The sequence below is a fragment of the Camelus ferus genome, chromosome 14, assembly GCF_009834535.1.
Source record: "Camelus ferus isolate YT-003-E chromosome 14, BCGSAC_Cfer_1.0, whole genome shotgun sequence".
In the NCBI taxonomy this organism is placed as follows: domain Eukaryota; kingdom Metazoa; phylum Chordata; class Mammalia; order Artiodactyla; family Camelidae; genus Camelus; species Camelus ferus.
The window spans coordinates 15,235,395-15,259,883 of NC_045709.1; the positions used below are offsets into that span (position 1 = coordinate 15,235,395).

The 24,489-nt window shown below is 33.4% G+C and overlaps 1 protein-coding gene across 11 annotated transcripts in view; it reads right to left on the reverse strand.

The window, feature by feature from the left end:
• The window catches only part of NBEA (neurobeachin), a 536,625-nt gene that overhangs the window by 302,496 nt on the left and 209,640 nt on the right, over window positions 1-24,489 (reverse strand). For all 11 annotated transcript variants that reach the window (XM_032496317.1, XM_032496318.1, XM_032496310.1 and 8 more), the window contains one exon: window positions 24,357-24,484. In XM_032496317.1, coding sequence (XP_032352208.1) covers window positions 24,357-24,484 — 128 coding nt within the window. The remainder of the gene's footprint in view (window positions 1-24,356; window positions 24,485-24,489) is intronic.

A 24,489-nucleotide genomic window follows, 5' to 3' on the forward strand; every position in this document is an offset into this window, starting at 1 on the left:
AAGGCACATACATTTGAAAATTTAAGGTGCAGGAAATATGATTAATGTGATTAATGTGATTTTGTATAACTTTAATCTTGTAAGCTCAAGAAAGCCAAATTTATCTAGTGATGCTATAGGTAACTCAGGCTGTATATGCAAAAGACAAATATTTTACAAGTGTATATCTTATCTTAAATAGGTTGAGTTTTTCTTTTTTGTATCTAGCAAGACATTCGTAATCAAATCAACTTATTTGATAGTTCCTCGTATGAGTAAGGATAGTGTTGGCACTCAGGAGTTTACAGCAGTAAGACATTAGCTTCACCTTCCCAAGTGCTCCTCTTTTAATTCAAATCTAAGATTATCTAACATTTACACAGGGCTTTATCATGTACAAATCACCTTTATATATGCAGTCTCATTGGTTTTCTCTTAATAACTCTTTGAACTAGTTACTATTACCTCATGTGACATATAAAAAATGAAGGGATTCAGTGAGTAGCCCAAGGTGTTCATTCAGTAAAAGTGGTGGAACTGGGACCTGAACTCAAGCTGTCTCACTTGAAAACTCATTTCATGTTTGCCTCAAAGCTACTTAAATAATTTGACATTAATAGGATGGCAATATGTGACTACAAGAAAGGTCATAATGGTTTATTCCCAACTTGGGTCATTTTGACTGTTTTCTTGGAGAAGGTAGCATATGCTGGCCAGATGTGGGGACAAAAAGCACTAACTTAAGCAAAAAGTACAGAGGCAGCCAGGGACCAAAAATCCCTGAAAAGACTTTTATAGCTTGGGGAATGTATGACTAGAATATAGGGGGTATGTGAAAGTAGGACTAGAGGGCTAGGGTAAAACTCAAAGACAGATAAAGATTAAAAGGAATGAAATTATATATGTGTTTGAAAGTCAGGAGGAGGAATACAGAGCAGGCTACACAGTGGGAGAAAGGATACTACGGATCAGTTATGGCATTCCTGCTCCATGAGGACATTGTCCCACCTCGTCAATTAAGAAGTAGCCCCCGAAGGGACTACACATATGGGCCCCGGCAACAAAAATCAGTTAGAAGTGCTGGCCAATTAATAAAACATTTTCACTGGCAAATATATATTCACCAGGAGAGATATTCTGACTAGAGATACTAATCCAATTCTGTGTACCATACTAGCTCACCAGTGTAAGATGAACCCACGGAGTGTAGACAGTAAACATGTAAGAGAAAGACGCTTGAATATGCAGGAGGTGCTCCGTCGGTGAGGAGACTGGCTAGCACAAGCTTTTGAATATATTATGAACTATGCTGCTGAAAGATAGGTTGGCTAACTGACTGCCCAAGATACAAGCACTTGAGAAGATGAATTAGGCGGCCAAATCTGAGGTGGTCCAGATCCAGGCAGCAAACGCAAACTGGGAACAGATGAGTAACCCACCATCCAAAACACTGGCATTTTTTTTGAGCTTCCACTTACTAGGGGTAAGAAGTCAGCTTCTACTTGCAGAACTACATTCCCTTGCCAATAAAACAAACACATAACAACAACAACAACAACAGAAAAGCCCACCAAATCCCACTAAATCCCACTAAATTGTAAAATGAGCATGAAGTTAAAAGTTTGACCTTAAGAGTAAAACTATCTTTCTTTAACACAAGGAATACTTAAAGGTATTATGATGCTCTTTTAATACAGAGCCGTTAGACTTTTGATTCAATGTGTGTGAGTCTGATCTCATGTACCTATAGGATCAGAAGATCAAGTTAAAAGACCCTTTACACTTTAAAATAGTGTGGAAAAATTCCATCTCCAGCTGGGTGCCCCTTATGGTGGGAGGCTAAGGGTATGAAGGGTTACACTGACAAGCAAGGAATCGTCCTTAAAAGCTGCTGAGTCCTGCCTCTAAGTAACATCCAAGCTCTCCTTCCGCAAGGGCCCTCTTCCAAGAGAGGAGACCATACAACACACCCATGACTAAGGCAGGGCTCTGAGTACATTCTCCATACATTTTAATTAAATGAGTAAATCTAAAAACTATCATTCACTGAGTAACTACATAGTTGATATATATTTATACAAATAAATATAGTTGACAGAGAAAAAAGATTTTGAGAAAAATTAAGAGTATTTTTTAAGAACAAGAGCACAATTCATTCAAAAAGCATTTGCTGAGTATTCTATCTTATGTGCCAGATCCCATGCCAGGTGCTGAGTTTAAAGAGAAGTGAGGAAAGTAGGGCAGTTTATATAAACAAATATTCATGACATAGATGCTAGGAGGTACACTGAGAGTACAAGGTGTCAGACACACAGAAAGTGGGGTGAGCAGCTCTGCTGAGGAGAATGTACAGGGAGTGTGACATCTGAGCTGGATGATGCCAACCCGATCTAGGCAGAAAAAGGGAGAAAGGAAAGTCATCTGAGGCCATAGTGGTATTAAGGCTTTATAAGCGGTAAAAAGAGGCATGAAATAGCCAGTAAAGTGCAGGTGGAGTGTTACACTGTGTAGTGCAGAGGGTGGAAGGGGTGAGTGGAAATGAAGAGGGAGGTGACAGGAAGCAGAGCCATACGTGGCATCTGGTTCCTACTGGCAACAGGGAAAGGCTGAAGGATTTTAAGCCCCAGGGTGGGGTGGAGGTGGCAAACAGAATTCAGTCTATTTTGGGAAGATCACTTTCTGTCAGTGGACCAGGAAGAAACCCTTAACCGCAAAGTCTAGCCACGATGATGAAAGCCTGAACTGAAGGCAGTGGCAGTGTGAGCAGAGATAGTTTGAAAGACATCTTGGAGTAAGACAATAAAACATTTTAGACAGCCGAATTCTAGATTAAAGGACAAGGTAAAGGAGCAAAGTGTGAATGATGAAAACTCTGAGACAGGAAAATACATGAAGAAGCAGGTTTGCAGAAAGAAAGTGAGTTTCATTCTGGACAAATTAGGAATATAGGCAAAAAAATTAATTTTGAGCTTTAAGATTGTTTGTTTTTTGGGTATAGATATTATAACTCTGACAAACCTGATATAAATAAGTGACACAGATAACACGGCACTGAAGACAATATAACTGTGGAGCCCCACTAGCAGACAATCAGTACTAATCTTACCAGTACAGTTTTAAGATTTAGTTTTTTTACTTCTCCTCACAATAAAATATGCTAATTTATTTTCCATCAAAAAGGCATGACTATGCTGATAATTTGAATTTGAAATATCAAGTCTTCCCAGGACAATTTAGTTTTTAAATGAGTTTCTAATGATTTTAACTTTTTTAAAATTCTAAAATTAGTAGACATTAATGGCACTGAAATAGTTGAAACAGTCTCATTTTAATAATAAATGCTAAGTAAGAACCATAGCCCTTGAAAGACATTTTGTATGCTCCCTATTCTTCATTTGCTTTAGTTTCAGTGATGTGCAGCTGGTAATTTGAATTTCTCTGCTTTGTAGTTTTCACTTTGTGTTAAGAAGCATTCTAAGACACAGTGTATCACTATAAAGTGTATATCTCATGACTTCTGCAATGCTTACACAACTCTATCAGCATAATAGCAATTTCCTGTGTTTTTTAAACCTTTCTTTTACTTTTTTATCTGAAATGTGAAATTTATTTTCCTATTTCATCAATGTGATACTGAATTTACTTTCAGTATTACCATTTAAGACATTTCAATTTATTAAAGTCAAAAACTTCAAAATTAGCAAACTGAGAAATTAGTGTGGCTTTCTAATTTAAAACTAAAAAACCAAAACCAAACAAAAATCAATAAACATCATTTGATATAACAATAATGGTTTAAATTGTTGTTATTATTATTAAAACTAACGTTAATATCTGTATGGGCAGTATTACATCCTATTTTGATTGGACATTTCAAGATTTCCCTACACATTGTTTCAGATATTTTACTTTAATTTAAAACTGCACTACAGATAAAAACAACTGTAATGAATCTTCAAGAACTAAAATAACATTAAGTTCATTTACTAACACAAAGCTTTTAAAATGTAATTAAATCATTATAGTTTATTATTACATTTAGATTTTAAGTTTTAACTGAAAGACACCTTCAAAATATTGCTGAGATAGGATGAGTTCATTCTTTCATTGATTTACTTTAGTTGACTAAACTAGGTTATCACAAAGTTATGGCAGTCTCACTGTCTTTAGAAAAGAACAGAATTGAAGTCCCTGGATGTATCATATATATCAGGGGTCAGCACACATTTTCTGTAAAGGCTCAGATAAAATATGTTAGGCTTTGTGGGTGGGGGCCAGAGGACAATGGTAACTTTCTGTCATAACTACTCAACTCGGCCATTGTAGTGCAAAAGCAGCCAGGTAGGACATAAACAAATGAGCTTGTCTGTCTTCCAATAAAACTATCTCCTCTTCCCAAGGTGTGTGTGTACATGCACATATGTGTGTAAGAGAGAGAGAGAACATATACATGTGCACACATACTCACATATACACATCTACAGATTTTTTAAAACTGTAGGGGAATCATTTTAGATGTATGTCTATGATACTTTATAATTCCAAATCCAAAAAGCTCTGAAAAAAGCTTTCTTGTACGACTGTCGTAAATTCCATCAGCAAAATTTCACCTAAATAATGTATGCTATTTACAATCTTTATTCTATGTAGTATGACTACCCCAAAGTATTACTGTAGACGTATAACTGTGTTTGAGTAATGACCTATCCTAGACCCCCCTGAAGATGCAATAAAATATACATAAAGCCACATATTACCTTTCTTAAATCTCCAGATATCTGAATTACAAAATACATTGGGCTCTAAGGTTTTGAATAGGGATTTTAGGCATTTATTAAAATAAAAGAAATGTGACAGCTTCTAAAAGTCAGAAATTAGCAGTATTCACTCACATGAAATGCTTTGGAAGATTAAGAATTTAATACTAATATAAATTATAATCTCAAAGTAATTTGATATTGCACCTTTTCCCATGGAAATTCCATATGTTCAGAACTAAAAATCTATTTCCATGTGAGAATGGCTGGATAGGTGCTTTTAAATTGTAAATCAAGAATATTTAGATCACTCACAAACAAGATTAACTGTAACTGTAGTCACATAATACCCTGAAGTTTTGACTGATTTACTAAAATAAACTGTAAATTCATTTTGCTTTGTTTTGTTTTGTTTTTGTTTTGGATTTTGGTCGTTCTATTGATGTAACCTAGGAATTGGCTCTGGATGGTTTTTCTTTTTTAGTTTTACTTCTGCTAAGAATTCTTGTGCAGTGGTAGAGCTGAAGTTCAAAAGACTCTTTAGTAGGTCATTTTTCCACAAAATGATAGATTACAATAAAAAATGAAGCCACAGTGATGGTTCCTAGATGATATTTACTAGTGCTTTGACTGAATGAGCTGAGCTGAAGAGAATATTCTCGTGGCATTATTATTAACACTTATTAAATGTGCAACACTGATGTAGATTTACTCTTTTTAAACTTCTGCTTTAGAAACCATGTTTGTGCTAGTACATCAAAAATGTCGTATCAAGGGAAATAGTCCAGCAAATTCTTGGTATTTAATTTCACTTTTTTTTGTTTCTATGTGACTTTCACTTCCCTTTGCACATTCCATGGAAATACCATTCTTCATTTACATACACTGAACAGTAGATTAAAATTTCCAAATCACTTGGAATTAATTAAGTTTTAAGTTGGCTGTCTCTTGAGATATTTTCATTTAAATAATTTAAGGAATTCTAAGTAAGCCACTGCTATATCACAGAGACGACTCTGTCTTTGACCTCAAGGAGCAAAAAGCCCTGTTACAAAAATAAAGCACAGAAATACATATATGAAGGTGTCCAGAGAGAGTACAATACTGAAGAAAATTACAACCAGGCATTATGCCTCTAAATAACTTAAAACAACTACTGTTGAGGTTTTTATTAAATACTTTTATCCACAGTATTTAACTCAAGTTTCTAGTAAGAATGATTGACCTGAGTGTCTTGCCCTTTCTTTGACTTCCTGATTTAATCACAACAGCAATGAATAAGGATGAAATAAGGGAAATAAGAGACATATTCACTATCATAAATCATCTGGATCCCTCAATTCTCTTTGGGTTAAATTTAATTATAGAATCAATTGTTATTCCTGTATCACTCTCCTGCACCAACTTTCCTCTCTTCTCCCTGTGCTCCTTCAAATTCCAAAAGCCTCAATTAAATTCTAAAACTACTAAACTGTGTCTGATTCAAATTTTGACATTATCCAAGAAAGACTCTGATACTGAATAATTATTAAGAATTAGATATGTGTTTTAACTATGTATTTTATTTCAAGAAATATTAATAATCAAAAGAGAAAATATATACCAAGATAGTCATACAATTAAGTCATATGAATAGAGTTGAATAAAAGTGGCTATACTAAAGCCTTATTAAAAATAAAACAATGATTTATATTCTATAAAACATGGGATCTTCCTTTTAAACACAGTATGTATAAACGAATAATTGGTATAGTTATAGTTCCAAACTATCCAAATTCTGACTTCCATTTTTTTACAGTCTCAAATTAATATATTTAATAATTTTAAGTTCTCAGTTTTGAGTAAACTTAAATTAAAAATTGCTTTTATAGCAATATACATCTTTAAGTTTTTTATTTTTGTTTTCAGAAAAATATTGCCTCTTTTAAATAATGCACAATGGAAATACTATGTATCACTTTTCTTAAGAATGCATTCATAAAGTCAAAGATAAAAATCTAAAAACATAACTAGTAAAAGGAAATTATTTGGTAAGTATTGTGATTAGGGCATAAAAAGCAAAAAAAAAAAACAAAAAAAACAAAACAAGCTACAGGTTAAGGTAGGCTCAAGTAGAGGTTCAGGCAGGTGAACCTCACTTATTTTCAGGAGCACATTAACTTTTTATCCAATAATTACAGGCTTAAATTGTTGAAGCACTCTGAGCATAACAGCTAGACCTTCAAAAAACTCCTTATCCATGCACAGAGCAGTAAGTTCTCCAATCTGACCAAGGAAGAGTTTTCTTTACTGAATTCTCCACTTAAAGCAAAATGTTAAATAGAGATGAGTCATCAATCCATTTTTTTTTTTCGTTCTTAAGAATGAAATAGAAAGTTTTTAGAATTTGGAAGAACTTGGAAATTGCTTCCATTTTACAACATTGAAGATACTGTCAAAAGTGACAGAAATTATTATAAGCATATATTCCATCTAAGCATTCATTTATAGTGATTATATGTCAAGGATTATATAAGCAAAAAAGTATAGATCACTGAATTAACAAGATTACTTTGTCTATCCTAGAAAATTCTACATCAAACATACAGCTATCTGCAATTCAGAGTGATATCTTGGTATCAAATTATATGGTTATATATGTACCAGAATACTATCCAATAATGATACAGTAGAGAGGTCAGTATGTTAATTGCTTTGCAATAAAAAATAACATTTCAGCATAAAATATTAGCCCTATTTATAAAAGTAAATGGTGCTTTTATTTCTTCTAATTCTTGTTGTAATAACAGATCTATTATAAATAACAGCTATATTTTGAAACAGTATGAACTGGGAAATCTACAAAATGGAATCAAATAAATGGTGATAAAAAATGTCTGACAAAAATAAGGAGCCAGTCATTCCCAAGAATTAAAGACATTAATGATTCAATTCTGAAAACAGCATTGCATACTTCCTGTATGCCAGGGCACAAATTTGAAACAGGTATGTTCCATGTCCTAGACAAGCCTGTATTCTAATGGATGACACAGCACATAAACTGATAAGTTTAATGTGAAGAGAAGATGTGCTATCTCAGAACCATTACAGGATGCTGACTTGGTAAACAAGATAAATAATTTCATTAAAGTAATTCCTATTGTGATTACAGGAACATGGTAAAAGTAACAACAGGAAATATTTAACCTGCAATAATGTTGTACAGTTATTAATTTCTTGGGAAAAACTGACTTAGAGATCACTCCAAGATCAGCAATCGCAAATGGTATTTCGATTTGTAAATCAGAATCAGTTTGTTATAAAAAAAAAACTAATCTCTACTGAGGGTATCAAGCCCCAAGATTTTTCCATATAACAAAACAAACACATTAACTGAAAACACAAAGTGAGAATATTTTCTAGCTTAAATGTTGCAAAGTACAGCTGTTGAAATAACCTACGTAATCTTTTTAAGTAACTATTTCAAAGTCAAAATAATATTCTTAATCAGAAGGTTATCTTTGGTTGGACTTAGGTAATTAGAACAACTCTACTGAGTACAGAGAGAACAACATTTCAGGAATAGGTAATAACATGTACGTCATATTTTCATATGGAGAAAGAGGAGAAAATAATCCTCTAGCAGTTAAAACTGGTATTATAAGACTAAATTGGAGATTTCATGGATTCTGTTATGCACAATAGAGTTTATGTTTATTTAATATGCAATCCAGTAAATTTTGTTACTGGATATCAAGCAAAAATAGATCAAAAGCACTGATTCTACATGTAGGGGCAATGTATACACAAAAGAAAGTAGTGGAAACAAAGAATTTATCCAGGAAAATAAACTTTAAAGGAGACACAGAGGGAAAAGCTTAGTCCTCTGGGGAAAGTCCACAAAGGTAACAGTTCTACACACTGACTTAAACAGTTGAAATGGAAAAATAGTTAGTTGATCAAAATCTCACCATGTTTAAAAAATTAAACAATCTTGGCTTGCATATTACATAGGAAAAAATTAAAGACAGAATCATTATCACACTGTCCTTTGCAATAATGGGACCAGAAATAGTAGGTCGATGAAGTACTACAATTTCCGAAGGATATAATGAAATAGTCTATCTGTAGGAAAAAAAGTATCAGGATGGCAGAAGGTGAATTCTAGGAAATACAGGAAACCAAAGATGCTCACTTGGCAAATGAGAAGGTTTCTGAGGAAAGAGTTACTGCAGAAAGGGCTTATTTCTCTTGTGATCCAGGGTCCACCTAAATTGTGGCAACTCTACCTAATTAAAGGGCATCTGTAACGTGGAAAATTGTGTCTTGATACCTGAGAAGGACAGACTGGAGACTGATGGTCAAGGGTGACATGCCCTGGGCCTGACCTCAATCTCTGAAACTAAAGACAAGGAAAAACGTATCTGGACAGCAGAGATCGTGGTCCAGGAAAAGTCTGCCTGTGTGTATTCTCTTTAGTTGTAGTGGTGTTTAAAATACTATATACGCGGATATTAGTAATTATCTGAATGTTAGTAACAAACCAGTTAGTTCTTATAATTTTTTCCAAATATTTTAATACTAGTGTTTAGCCTGAGCTCTCAGAACTAGGCAATTTTATTAGCATTACAAAATTCTTTATTCTGGGTCTAGTCTTTAATTAAGTTGAAGAAGCTCTAAACTGAAAATCTGAAGACATGGTTTTAGTATACAAACTAAACAGCTGTGTAACCTTGAGCTAAGACACTTGCCTTTCTTGATATCAAACAATCTTTGCTGATAAACAACAGATTAATGATTTTGAAACTTTGTTTTTACCACAACCTAAAGGAATACATTTTACATCATGATCTAGTATATATAATTAAAATAAATGTTTGACAAAACAGCACTCCCTCTCACCGAGTGCAGATATTCCGGCCTACGCTATGCTATGTCATGGCATGCTTTATTGATTACACTGTGTCATTAACGGGTCACAATCGGCAGCCTGAATACCACTAGAGCCGGCCAGCCTCCTGGCTCGAAAGCTAACAACAATAGTTTTTACATTCTGAAATGGTTGGAGTTAAAGGAATGAAAAATATTTCATGATACTTGAAACTTATAAAATATTCAAATGCTGAATAATCAATATTCAAATTTCATAGTCAAGCTCATTCCTTTACATATTGTCTGCAGCTGCTGCCTCACTACAATGCAAAAGCTGAGAAGTTATGACAGAGTCAAAGTTGAGAAGCCTAAAGTATTTGCTTTTGGCTCCTTAAGGAAAAGGCTACTGACTCCTACACTAAAGGACACCTATAGTTCTTTCTTGCTTGCATATCCATGATTCTGAGTCCTTCCTTCACGTCTTACTGGGCTAAACTGGGACCAGATGAGTAGTTTGCATGATAGTGGGCAAAATGATATGGAAAATTATGGGTTCTTGGTCAGATATTTAGGCCTGAGATTTCTATTTCATCCTGTACTTGAAAACAAGAATGAGAAGTGAGTAATCTCACGGGTAGTACTCGGTGTTGGTATAAAGATTTAAATCCTTTACAGTTTATAGGGCTTTAACTTACAGCCCTTAAGTGTTTCCATTTTATAATGGGCCTAGTAAAGGATGGTAGTTGTTGTAACAGGGATTAGTTTTACACATCAAATGGACAATTATGCTGCAGCTTTTTGGTATGTACATGTCAAATTCCCAAAGACAGAAGAGACACTGAGTAGAGAAAATGAAGCCAGAGGCTTTTATATACTTTATCTGAGTTGAAATTGCCTTTCAACCGTCTTTTTGAAAATTTTTGGTTCACATTAGAATTTCATTTAAACACTATCTTTATTCAATAAAATCTTATTTGCTCTATCTGCCTCTAAACTTTCCTATTTAAAACTTGCTGTATACAACTGAGAGACTGTATTTTAATCATATTAGATTTTTCTCTCTTTCTGTTCAAAATCCTCCCATGCACGTAGGATCTAGGTTTTTTTTTTCCTGTCTAGAATATATGTATTTGGCAAAGTCAGTGTCTCTGCCTTTCCACAATTTTCAATAGTAGTCATGAACAAATATGTCTTCTTCTGGCCCTGGTGTCTTCACTTTCCTTACATACATGGTTCCTTTGTCAGGTTTAAACCTGACCAACGTGCACCCAAAGTTGTGTTTTGTGTATGTTGTACTGTTATTTCACAAAATTTTGCTTTACAAATATAGTTGAAAATAAAGCAAGGATAAATATCAGCTTTTTAAGGCTATACATAAAACTTAAGAGTATTGTACTGAAATATATTATTTCATGGGCAATATTTAAAATTGGTTACTATCACCATCACTCATGAAATCCTCAGACAACACTGGAATAAAGTAAACAAGGGATTTTTGCTTTTTGCTTGCTTCAAAAAATTAGACCCTTCTCTTTTATCATTCAGACCAATTACTGAAAGCTACTTGACTATGGAAAGCAATTTCATTTGTTCTACCATCCACTTACCCACCCACAAGTGTTCTTTGGATACATAATTAATGCCAGGCACTCTGGCAGGTCCTAGAGTCCTTGTGGAGGTTAAAGGCTGGTGGGTGACAGAGACCAAGTAATTATACAAATATGGGTTACCAATTACAATTTTCATAAATGCTCTGAAGAAAAAGTATACTATGTTATGAAAGGTTTAACAAGGGAAACTAACTTAGTCTAGGATATTGGGTAAGTCTTTCCAGAGGAAATTTATGATACAAGAATACAAAGCAGTCAGCCAGGCAAATGGAGGTAAATAGAAAGCATTTATGATCATTAAAAAAGAATTCAATAACGTAAAGACTTTTCTGAATTCCTCATATTCTTCTATGACTAGAAATAAACTGATTTCATTGAATTTCCTAGCTATAACATATAAAACCTATAAATCACTAACGGAAAATTCTAATTTATCTGATATATATATATACAAAGTATTGCTGAAATGCATGTAAGGCTTTACATTTGTTGGTTCTATAATTAAGTAAAATGAAGGATTGTATAAGTAATCCATGAATTAACTTCTGTTTCATTACTTGGATCAATCATTGTACCAAACAACACACAGGATATGTACATGGGGCAAGCACACTGTCCCTGCATTGCTAGCCCCATTCCCAGATGCTGCTGTTCCATAATTTAAAACAGCAGTCATTTGTTCTTAGGTAGGAATTTTGTTCATAACTAGTTGAGTTTTATACACAGGTGTCTCCATCATCCTCATGTATCCCTGACACCATGGGCTACAGACGCTTTAGTTCCACTGTAACTACTGGGAGTGCATGCTTTCTATAAATCTATTAAAATAGAAGGAAACAATAAGTAATACTCAAGTTTGTTCTCAGTATGTAATTTAATATTCTAAAATTTAAAAAAAATTTATAACAGTTCATACCTAAAATGATCAGAATTCAATTTAAAAAAAAATGTGGATTTGCCTTAGAGCAACTTAAGGAAGGACAAAGAGAGCTGTCAGCTACTAAATACATTCAGGATAATCTACATTTTTTAAAAAACTTCTGTTTTAATCCAAGACACAAAGATTATGCACTACATTTATTTAGTTGTCATATCTTTTTAGTGTCCCTTGATCTAGAACAGTTCACAGCTTTCTTGTACTTTAAAACTTCCTAATTTAAGTATCCAGGGTGTGTTTCTTCCCCAAAATATTCTTCTACATGTTTAAAAGGTGTCCCCATGTTTAATCTCGGGCTATGTGTTTTGGCTAAGGATACTCAATTTCCTGGTCTACTCTTGATTTATACACTGTTATTCATATCTCCTATTTCTGAAGAGATGCATTCCTGTATGCTCTACTTCTAACTTCTCTTCTGGGAGACAAGGGGATGATGTGTTACCTCTGACTGTATTTCTATAGTATACCACAGAACACTTAATGTAGTATAGTATATATACCAGTATCCTTGACTTACTACATATACTATATTAAGTAAATCCTTCTAGTAAATAAGGTTTCTCTGACTTTTCATCAGTGCTTGATTTTACATTAGACTGCCGGAATATAGTTCCAGCTCAGTTGGTCAATGAGTATATGATAAGAATCATAATAATTTTATGAACGAAAAAATAACATTGGTTTGAGGGCGTTAGTAAAATCATTCTTCTTGACGGATCATGTTCTTGTGTTAATCATCTTTATTGGCTCAAAGGAGATTTCTATATTGAAATACAGAACTGTGCAGTTTGAAAATGTTTTATTTATGATGGAAAAGTAAGATTTCTACTTCTAGAGGATATTGTTTTCATGTTAGAAGTTATCTGTGATGGAAAAATCTTTGTTAACATCTATCCTTAGTAAACATTTCTGAGTTTTTTTCGACAACTTAACTTCCACTTATTTGTAAGGAAGAAAGTAATTTGGACAAGATGCTCAGCAATTAGGTCAATACAAAAAGCTATTCCTACTCAACCTTCTCTATACCCCTAGACCCAGACAACCTCTGTCCTGTACTCTACACTATAAAAAAGATTTCTTCTGTGACAGTGCTTTATAAAAATGAAATCATACAATATGAACTCGTGTGAGCCAGGCTTCTCTTGCAAAATGTTTCTGAAATCCATGCGTTTGGCTATGAGTATCAGTAGTTTTATTTATTTATATTGCTGGGCAGCAATCTCTCATATGAACATAAGCATTTGTTTATCTTCTCATTTTTTGATGAATAGTTTTTCCATTTTGTGGTTATTATGAATATTGCTGTGAAATTTTGTATAAGTCTTTATGTATATATATATATGTTTGCATTTTCCTTGAATAATAACAGTAGTGGAATTTCTGGGTCAAATTTTAGATGAATGTTTATTAATTATAAAACATTGCCAAACTGGTTTTCAAAGTTGTACCATTTTATGTTCTGAATCAGTAAAGCATGTGACTCTTAGGATTTTCCACATACATGATAATTTCAACTGCAATTAAAAAGTTTTACTTCCTCCTCTTCAATCTGCTTCTCTTTTATTTTTATTTCTTGCCTTACTGCACTACTTAGATCCTCCAGTAAAATGTTGAGTTCAAGTGGTGTGAGGCAAAATCCTTCCCTTACTCCCAATCTCATTTGCTTTTTCATTAAGTATGACATTAGTTTTAGGTTTTTCATAGATATAAATTTTAGGTTAAGTTTTGTTCTCTTTGGGACCTATTTTTCTCAAAGGCTTTATCATGAATGAGTACTGAATTTTAATAAATGTTTCTCCTGCATCAATTTATAATGAGAAAATATTTCATATGTATCCATATATTAACTATTTTTTGCACCCTCTTTTGTGTGAATTTAAGTTTTCAACTAGTATCATTAACCCCCTGCTTAAAGGATTCCTTTTGACAGTTCTTAAGGTTCAGCTGTGGTGGTAATGAATTTTATCCTCTTTTGTTGTCTGAAAAAGTCATCATTTACCCTTCATTTTTGAAGAATATTTTCACTGGATAAAAATTTCAGGTTTAAAGTCTTTTCTATCAACACTTGAAAGACATCCCATTATTTTCCGGTTTGCATAATTTCTGACTAAAGGTTGATGATAATTTTATTTTTGTAAGTAATGTATTTTTTCCTCTGACAGCAATTTAAAATTTTTAATTTAAATTTTAAATAATTACAAGTGAACACACTTTTTTACTTTGTGAACTCTATGAGATTTAGCACATGTACTGATTTATGTATCATCATCATCCCAAGGAATCCCTTGTACTATTCCTTTACAGTGACACCCCCTCCTGCCTATAAACCCTGGCCACCACTGATCTGCTCTGAAAATGTCCCCAAAAGGGAAACATAACAGATACCACCCTTGATATGAGCTTTTCTTCCACACAATAATGTTGAGATTCATCCAAGTCGTAAGGTTTATCAATAGATTGCTCCTTTTTTCTGCTGTCTGAATGCACCATAGTCTATTCTTTTACTCACTGAAAGACATTTGAGTTTCTCCAGCTTTGGGCTATCACAAATAAAAGCTGCTATGAACATTCAACTACAGCTTTCTGTGAGAAGATAAGTTTTCATTTCTCTAGGGAAAGTATCAAGGAATGGGATTACTGGGTCCCATGGTAAGTGAATGCTTAACTCCATAAGAAACTTCCAAATTATTTTCCTCAGTAACTGTCATTTTGCATTCTCAAAGCCATGGATGAGAGTGCCAGTTGCTCCAAATTCTCCCGAGCATTTGGTAGTAGTAGATATATATTTTTTAAAGTTTAGCCATTCTCATTTGTTCGTGATGTTGAGTCATGATGGTTTTAATTTGCAGTTACCTACTAGTAATGGTGTTGACCATCTTTTTCTGTGCTTATTTGTCATAGTAGTGTGATCTTTGGTGAACTATCTGTTCAAATCATTTTTAAATGAGCTGTTGCGTTGCTTAACGTTGCTGACTACTTTTTGAGATTCTTCTCTTGAATGCTGGTTTTGAACAGTGTGATTATGATGTTCCATGGAATTTTTTTCTTTGTGTCAATTCTGCTTGTGGTTAGCTGAATTTCTTGGGTCTTAGGATTTATAGTTTTCAAGTTATTTGGCTATTATTTCTTCAAAAAATACTACACACATATTGTCTTAACCTCCTTCTTGGACTCCAATTCCATGAATGTTAAACTACTTGATTTATCATATAGACTCCTGTGCCTCTGTTATCTTTTTATTTATTTAATTGGTTTTTCCTACTTCAGTTTGTAAAAATGCCATTCTGTACCTTCTAGTTCACTGTTACTGTCTTAATCACTGTATAATAAGCCATTAAATCCATCAAATGAATTTGTCAATTTAGTTACACTTGGAGGGCAAGTCCACTCCATGTTATTCTATCATGACAAAAAGTGGAAAAATAAATCCATTTACTAAGGAAAACCTTGAGAATAAACGTTCCTTCAAAACATTATGCCACTACCCCTTAATTCCTGTTCCTGTTAATAGCCTATGCAGACATCATATTCAACCTAGATTATTAAAGAAATGTTACTCTTGACTAAACACTCTCGTCATCTCATGGATTTTAATTTGATCTCCCCATTTTTGGAAGCATAGAGAAGGCAAATGGGATCTTACGCATTTAAAATAAATCCTTAAACACATACAGTATACTATGTAACAGATACTCAAGGATGTTCTGTTCTTCATGTTAGATCGTAATTTTTATATGAAGGCCATCTGGCTGTCACAATTTGTAAAGCACAGACTGTCATGATGAGTCAAGTGATACAGCTAATCAATCAGGCATCCCTTTTCCACTCTGCTGATTCATATGAAAAAATCCTTTTTGAAGATGTCATTTCTGAAAGATTGTTTCTTTAGTTAAACTTATGTTATACTACAATCTGTTCACATTCTGACAACCCAAATAACTCAAGTATCTAAAAATTTTCAGCAGCTATTTGAAAATTGTAATGAGAGCCTTTGATAAAACATCATTTAACTATCATATTTGTAATAGTTCAGGTGATCATCTGTTTATATACCAACAAATACCTCTAAAGAATAATTTAGAAAGATAAAAAATTTTAAATTACACACAAAATATTTTACTTGAGTAAAAATGGTTGATTATAAATTCCTAATTTTTTTGAGATTTAGCACAGTATGTGAAGTATTTTCCCCCTAATGCAAAAATGTACCTATCATTTGCAAAAATGTGGAATGTGAAACAAAATATCACTGGTTCACGTTTGTGACCATTTTCTTAAAATAACATCACTAGTAACAACTTTAGAAACTAAGGACACACAGTGCTGCTTAGGCAAAATTATGCAAAAAAAATGGACAACGGTTCCTAAGTGGCAGTTAAATAAAATTTACCAAAAGTAATCATCAAAAACAGGAAAAGAAATGCTTTCTGCAGTCAATATAGATCAATCTTAAGCAACAGACCATTGAATCATGGTTGGTTGGAAAATTATACCAGTTGAGCCTGGTTCGCAGCTAGAAGAAATGAAACCTGTTGTTTTAAACAAAGTTTTCAAGGAGAACAGGTATCCAGGATACCATGTAATGAATACAATAAGAGAAAAATGTCTTCCTATAACCATTTGCTAAGGAACACCTTGAGAGTAATTAGTATAGAAAGGAATTACTGATACTATATGAGACTTTCAACTTGCACCATCATATAGAAAAATAACCACAGTCAATTAAGTGGGAAAAAAAAGACTACTGTTATCAGTAGTATCTAAATTTAATTGTTCTTTTGATGATGCCATTATCTCTTAGTCTACACTGGGGTGGCAAACTACAGCCAGATACAACCTGCTGCTTTCTTCTGCATGGCCAGTAAGCTAGGAACAGATTTTACACTGTTAAAGAATTGTAAAAACAAAACAACACACAAAACAAAGGACAAGTGACAGAGACTGTTTTTTTGATCCACAAACAATCTAGATTTTAAGGAGAATGTTTGCAGAACCTTGCTCTAGAGTACTTCTGGATTTAAGATAAATCCAGAGAGCAAAGAGAAATGCTGAATTCCTTAAAACAAAAATTTGCATTGTATATGAAATTCACTAAAAATAAAAATATTAAGTATGAAAATCTGTAGAAGTTGCTCATAATTCAATTTTGTAATAGATAAAACTTAAGAATATAGAGCTTGTGTACCTTCCTGCATAAGGTAACTGGTGTTAGACTCTTAATTCACAACTTGATGTTAGGTAGCAATAATTAGTCAAATATGAAAGAAATGGAGAGCACCCATTTTACATGGTAGACTTTATTCAATTCTTTTTTATTAATCAGATCTCTGTAAAACACAGAGAAAACTGGTATTTATCCATGTTAGCATTCAAAGGGCCAAATAACTCAATGAAATATACAAAGTTGGAGTGTGTCACATTGAGAACTACATTTTTTTTTATTCTTTAAGAATGAGTTTCAAATTATGATTAACTCCTTATGTACAATTTCTCCTAAAGTGTTGTTGTTGTTGTTGTTGTTGTTGTTATTGTTGTTGTCAGATTATTCATCTATGTCTAGAGTAGGACTTATCTAAATTCTTTTTCTAATTCCTTAAGGTGAGACCATCATCTTGTGCATTAAAACTTAGTTAAATTTGTGTAAAAATTGAAACTTTAAACACACAAAGTATTTTTCAATGTCTCAGGTAGTCACTAAACATAAGCACAGTTATCACGTCCATTGCTACTCTTATAATGAAGTTTTAATAGCAGTGACTTTTAATAGGTGACTACTGCTCTGTCACCTCTCAGAAGTGATATGGAAATTAATCATATATATAGTATTTTAAATACATTCACTATAGGATACTGTCAGGAGTTAGCAAGACTGAAACTGAAAAATCAGAACTGTTAGCATAAAAAATATAATATTTTTACATCAATAATCTTTAATGATCATTTGACTTACAGAATCCAGTTCACAGATTTATTCTTATCGATTAGAAATTTAGGATGTAACACTGCCATAGCACCATATTTTCATGAATGAGATATACTTACTACATCTATTTAAATAAGAGAATTTAGACTAAAAGTAATTATTTCAACACTTATGAGCAAAAGAGATAATATAAAGATAGTTAACTAATCCGTTATTTTTTATTTTGGATAAGTGATTTGTTAGTCTGATTTCAAGAACAGAAAAAAAGCCTAAGTATTATTTATATTAACACTGCTTTCAAAAGTAAGGAATAAAAGTTATAGAAACTTAACAGTAAATATTTTTGAAGACTATAATATAATTTTAATTGTTTGAGAATTTTATAATAAAAATACCACCCTTGAAGATTTTGGCTAGAATTGGAACAAACATCAACCAAATGCTTCTATACAAGGGTCAAGAATTTTGAAAAAAATCTGGAAAAAATTTAACCCCTATATAAAAACTGTTTGAAAAAAGTCACCTGTCCCAGTCTTTAAGAACTGTCTTTGTATAGGGGAAAGATGGTCACTAACTAGCCAGGCTTAAAGGCTGAGGGTCCCTCAGACCTTTTCCCATAAATCCCTGCTCCCAATCACCCACAGGTCTGCAGGCCTCCTGCAGCTCTAATAGGTCACGCTGCCTGCCATTTCTTTCAGCAGCCTTCAATCTAGCATTGAAACTCTGCCTCCATTCTTATTAGTACTTTGAGATAGGCAAGACAGAAATTAGTCCTTCGGGCAACCAGTAGAAAACCTAGAATGCTGCAAGGAACTTGCACTTTATCTCTTCCATTCCAAGGGAGGAAGTGGAAATTCAGTGATTTCCTCCTGACCAGGTGTACCATACTGCACTGGGGAAGAGATGGCACAAGGCAAACAAAATGTCTTAGAATTTCCAACCATTTTCAGGGTTTGCCTGTTTGCTGCAGGTTCTTAACTTGTTTCTAGAGTTTTAGTAAAGCTCTTTTTTATCAATATATTGTGGTTTATTCAGTATTTCTGTGGGGGAATGAGGGTCTGGAGCTTCCTAATTCACTATCTTGCAGACGGCACTACCTTTTCACTTTTTAATGGTTTCTTTTGATAAACCAAAATAATTTTAATATCAGATTTATCAATCTCTACATTTTATGCTTTTGTGTCTAGTTAAATATTTCCTGCCTCTGGCAGTACAGATATTTTGCTATATTTTCTTTTTCTATAACTTTTGAAGTTTTGCTTTTGCAACCATTTTAGTAGTGATGTTTTATGTATTAAGGAAGGAAGGAGTTCCACTTTTTCTTTTTTAATTAACAGCATGAAACCCAATTAACCTATGTGCACTCATCCCATTATTTGTCTCTCTTTGCAAAGGCAACATGATCACATGATGTTACTGTGTGTGTGGGATCTGGATATTTATTCTTACACAGTCATCTGTCTATCTCTCGGCCATTACAACACTTTTTAAATTACAGCAGTTTGTCCATCTTCAAAATTATCTTGGTTATTTTCAACCTTTCATTCAACTATAGAAATTTAAGAGAAAACTCATCAAGTTCCTTAAAAATAACCTGAGATGTTTTTGAAATTAAAATTTTTTGGAAATTGATGGGTAATCACGGACAGAATCTACTTCTTTGTGACACCATCTTCCTATCACGAACAAACAGTTCACCATTATTTATGCCTTTAATACCATTAAAATTTTTATAACTTTCTCCATAAACACATTAAAAATAATTTTACAAAATGTAACACAGATATACAAAATGTGTCTATATATGTATGTATATCTGTAGAAGTAGACATAGTCAGTCTGGATGGATGACGGTGTTTTCCCCATCTGATTGTCTAGTGTCTCTCTTTCTGTGATGTTAACAGCAATTGATGCCATCTGTTAATTCCTGAGTGGATGCTAAAAGGCACTAAATTAACTCAAAAATCCCTCCACCATTTATCGGATATATTTATATTTCTATAAAGAGAAAGCATCCTTCACTAGTTTCTTTTTTTGTTCTTTTTATTTAGTTTTTTTGTGTGTGGGGGGCAGATAACTAGGTTATTTAATTAACTTTTTTTTTTCTTTTATGGAGGTACTGGGGATTGAACCCAGGACCTCATGTATGCTAAACATGTGCTCTACCACTGAGCTATACCCTCCCCTATCACTAGTGATTTGATAACAGAAATGACAGAGCTTACATGGGAATGGCAAGATAAATCTTTCCTTTTATTGATGAGTTTTCAAAATAATGAGTTGGTTCTCTATCCTTGAAATTCAAACAAATCATTTAAAAACCTATTCTTACTGATTCATGGAATTAAACATGTCATGAGTTTAATGCATTGCAGTTACTATACTCGCTGAAGCTCTAATGCTCCATCTTTAACTAATAAGGGCATCTTAAGTTAGCCCCTGAGTCTTTTTGACAGTATTTGATGTCTTCCTTGGTTTTACAGTATCACCAAGTGTTGCAAGCAAATCATGAATACGTCTTGCCTTAGCCTTGAAATCATCCATTTCTCCAACGAGCTCTGGTTTCTCTCAGTGGTAAATAATATTTCAAGACTGCAATCTGGACTGTAGGTGTGCTCACTGCTATTGACTTGGTCATCGTTTCTATGTAAAACAGTAGACAGAGCTAGAGTATATACGTGAACGTGTGTCTACGTGTGTGTGTGCATTGTACATAATAATGTAGCTTTTATAATGTTCAGTTCAAATTCAGAACTAAATGCTTTCACTTAATCTTTTCTACTTTACATCTGGACCTCGTTCGTTCAGTGAGAATCCTGATTTCAAGCACATGGGATAAAATAATTAGAATATCAATAATCACTAACTGATTTTACCCATCGTTATGCAATAGTTTTATAAAAAAAAAGTACCAATAATCACTACAAATATAAATCAAGAAAATGGAAGGACATTATTTTAGTATGTGTTTTAAAGGACACAGACAATATAAACTACCAATAATTAATTATTCTGGAAGAAAAAACAAATGGATACATGTGTAAATTAAGAAAAAACTAAATATAAAACTACAAATAAAGATGCAATTCAAATATATTTTATGATTACTTGAAATTAAGAGTAATTGCCTTCTCTTCTCATAAGACATTAAAATATCTTCAGTTACATAAATCCAGTTTTGTTCCTACCATACGTAAATGTATGATAGAATCAAAAGCAATGAGATTTGTTCATCAGCAGCACTATTTTTAAACAGAAATATTCCACAGCTAGTGTAAAGATATTTTTCTCATGTCAATCTCCTGATTCTTCACAACAGTTTGACAATTTTTCTTCTCAGAGAAGAGGAACAGTGCATCAAATTATGGAAAGAAGGGAAATGGAGCAGAGGGAAAAAGAGAGAATGATCAAGAGTACACGTTCAAGAATGAGAACATGACAGGATATGTACTTCCAGAGGGAGGGGTGGAGGGCAACAATGCTCCTAGGATGAGGACAGCAGCCAACTCATGGGTATGGATGATTGACTAATTTGGGGAATTCTCACCACAGAACACAAACATTTTGGCTATCTTCCCTTATTTTCAAAACTTACCTCTATCAAACATCATCAGTAACACAAATAATGTTCTATTCAAGTACAAGGAAAAAATACTCAATACTATGTACCAGAATCGAAGCTAGACAATGTTAATAAAAATGATAAAATACTTCCTATTTATAAGTGAAAAATAATTTTATTAATATTGTATTTAAAAAATGGCACAGGAGCACAGAGGAGAAGGCATTAATTTAGCATAAGGAACCTGAAGCAGGACTCAAAGGATGAGAATAATTTGGGGGAGAGAAAAAAGGAAAAAGATCCAAAGCAGAAGGAAGAGTGGTACAAAAACAAAGAAATGTGACAATGCATAACATCACGTGTTAAAGGAATGTCTTCTATAGCAAGATTCTGAAGACTAGCTGAGTCCAAAAAGGAAGGGTTATGACTAAATTGTGAGGGATACTGAATGTCATTCTAGTACACAGCTGAGGTTTCTAGATTTCTGGACTGCATGGCCTCGCAAAAACATAGAGGACCATATCCTAAGGTTGTCAACTTTCTATTTTGCCAAGTAATGGCATTTAAAAAACAAAATTCAAAACCTAAAAATCTACCATTTGCATCATCATTGTATTAAGAAAAACCATTTTAACACAAAAAGAAGGGGTATGAACATTACATCAACATAGTTTTAAAAACAGGTTATGTTAAAATTCTTTGGATGCAGAAAAGTGAAAAAAATTAAATTATATTCTGCCAAGCAAACAGAAAGTGAATTTTCAATATATAACTTGTTCTAATGTTTCATTTTTAGCATAGTAACCTTGCTAAAAATCTAAGAGGAATATTTTTAATTCTCTTTCAACTCAATTCAGAGTATTTGAGGCAAATTTAGGGAAGCCCAAGAACAACAGTTCTCAATTACCAGGCTATTTCTCCTGCCTTCTCTCTGCAGTGCTGGGAAGAAATAAACAGTTCAGATGTCTGGCCACGGAGAATTTTGGAAAGAGGGTTACATATGCGGGATTCTGACTGAGCAACACAGAACAGTTAAAAAGTCATCTGACAGTGATTCCTTAGAATTTAAAACTGTCACAAACAATTTTCAAATAATTCCTTCCTTGGTTTCGCTGCTGGAAAACTTAGCGCTGAATTTGTGGCCCAGTTTTAGTAACAGTACAGGAGCCATCACTAACATCACTACATTACTAACCTGTATTCCGTGTTTATTTTAGCATGTCTCTGTCCACTACTTATGAATTTCTTCTGTAAATCTGTCAAATCATTTCTGGAAAATATACACATAAATATAGGGAAAAAACACTTTTAGGGAATAAAGCAATATTTGAGATATATTTTTTTGATAATGTTTATTGAATTTTTCTTATTATAAAGGTAGCGCATGCTATAGAGTCACTGCAGTAACTACCCTCTTGGCCTCGGACACTCTTCTAGTAAGCTGTATGGCTCACTTCCTTTAAGTCTTTGCTGAGATGTAACTTTTACTATTGGTTTATTTAAAATTAATCACCAACCCTGCCATTTCTATAATCCCCTGTGTTTTATTTACCCTTTTACCTAGCATTTATCATCTTCTAACATGCTATATAATTTAATTATTTATTTTGCTTGATGTTTGTTTATGGTCTCTGATAGAATATAAGGTTCCCAAGGCAGGGATCTTTGTTATTTACTAATATATTCCAAGTAGCTAAGATAGTGCTTGGCCTGGAGCAGGAACACAATATTAAAAAAATGGATAGCCCACCATGTGTCACTGTTCTAAGAGCTTTCTATGTATTATACCATTTAATCCTCACAAGAACCCTTGGAGGGAGGCATTATCATTGACATATCTTACTAGAAACTAAGCTACAAAATGGCTAAGTAACTCACAAAATTCTAGAACTAAGAAAGTAATGTAACAGGGATTTAAATTCAGGTTATTCATTATTATTGTCTCCCCTAACAGAAACATATTTGTAAAAGCAGTTGAGAAAATAAAAGAACAGACACAGAAAAATTTCTACAGTAAATAGGAAGTGAAAAACAAAAAATACATATATATATAAGGCTGCTAAATCCAAGAAATGGCACCTAAAGCCATTACTTACAGGATCATCTAGATAGTGATTACCCCTTTCTGAAGCTCATGATTATTTATAAAACAAAACTTCTTTTTAAAGAAATAAGGCTTCAGATAATCATTTTCGAAGCTCCTAATACAGGTGTATATATTAAATCTTCACAACAGTTAATTTATCTTCTTTGCCTTCTCACTCCATTTAAGCTGCTATTGAGTGGAGGATAACAGTTTCATCAATTCCCAGATCAGTATTCCTTTACATGCTCTCAGTTAAGGATTCTCACATTACACGAGTTATGTGTGAGTAAGAAAAGTCACTTAAAGATGCATGGCTCTTAAGTTAGTTTAGAGATCACTGCTTAGTAAACACGCCACCCCACTGAAGGATATATAGCCCACCTAACGGACTGGGATTACAAGGGCCAGAGCTTCCCATTCCAACACTTGTTCAAAGTTCTTCATTCTGTTATTAGTATTGACTGTGCAATTATGCTATTTTTAAAAAATGAATAAGGAGAAAGCATATATGTATATGTTACTAGAATTTGTGGAAGCAATGTCTTTATATTCTTTTGGCAATACATATTCCTCTAGTAGCACAAGTTATGCCATGATTAATAGATACATTATAGGAAACTAAAATAATCAGAATAGAGAGAGAAATCATACCTTCTATCAATAGCTCTTGTCCATGACTGCCAAGAAGTGTACGAGATAGGAATGGGGCAAAGTCTACAAAAATTTCACGAAGAAGAGGAGCAACTTTTTCTAAAGCTCTTTCAAGTTTTGCAGTGATGCTGTT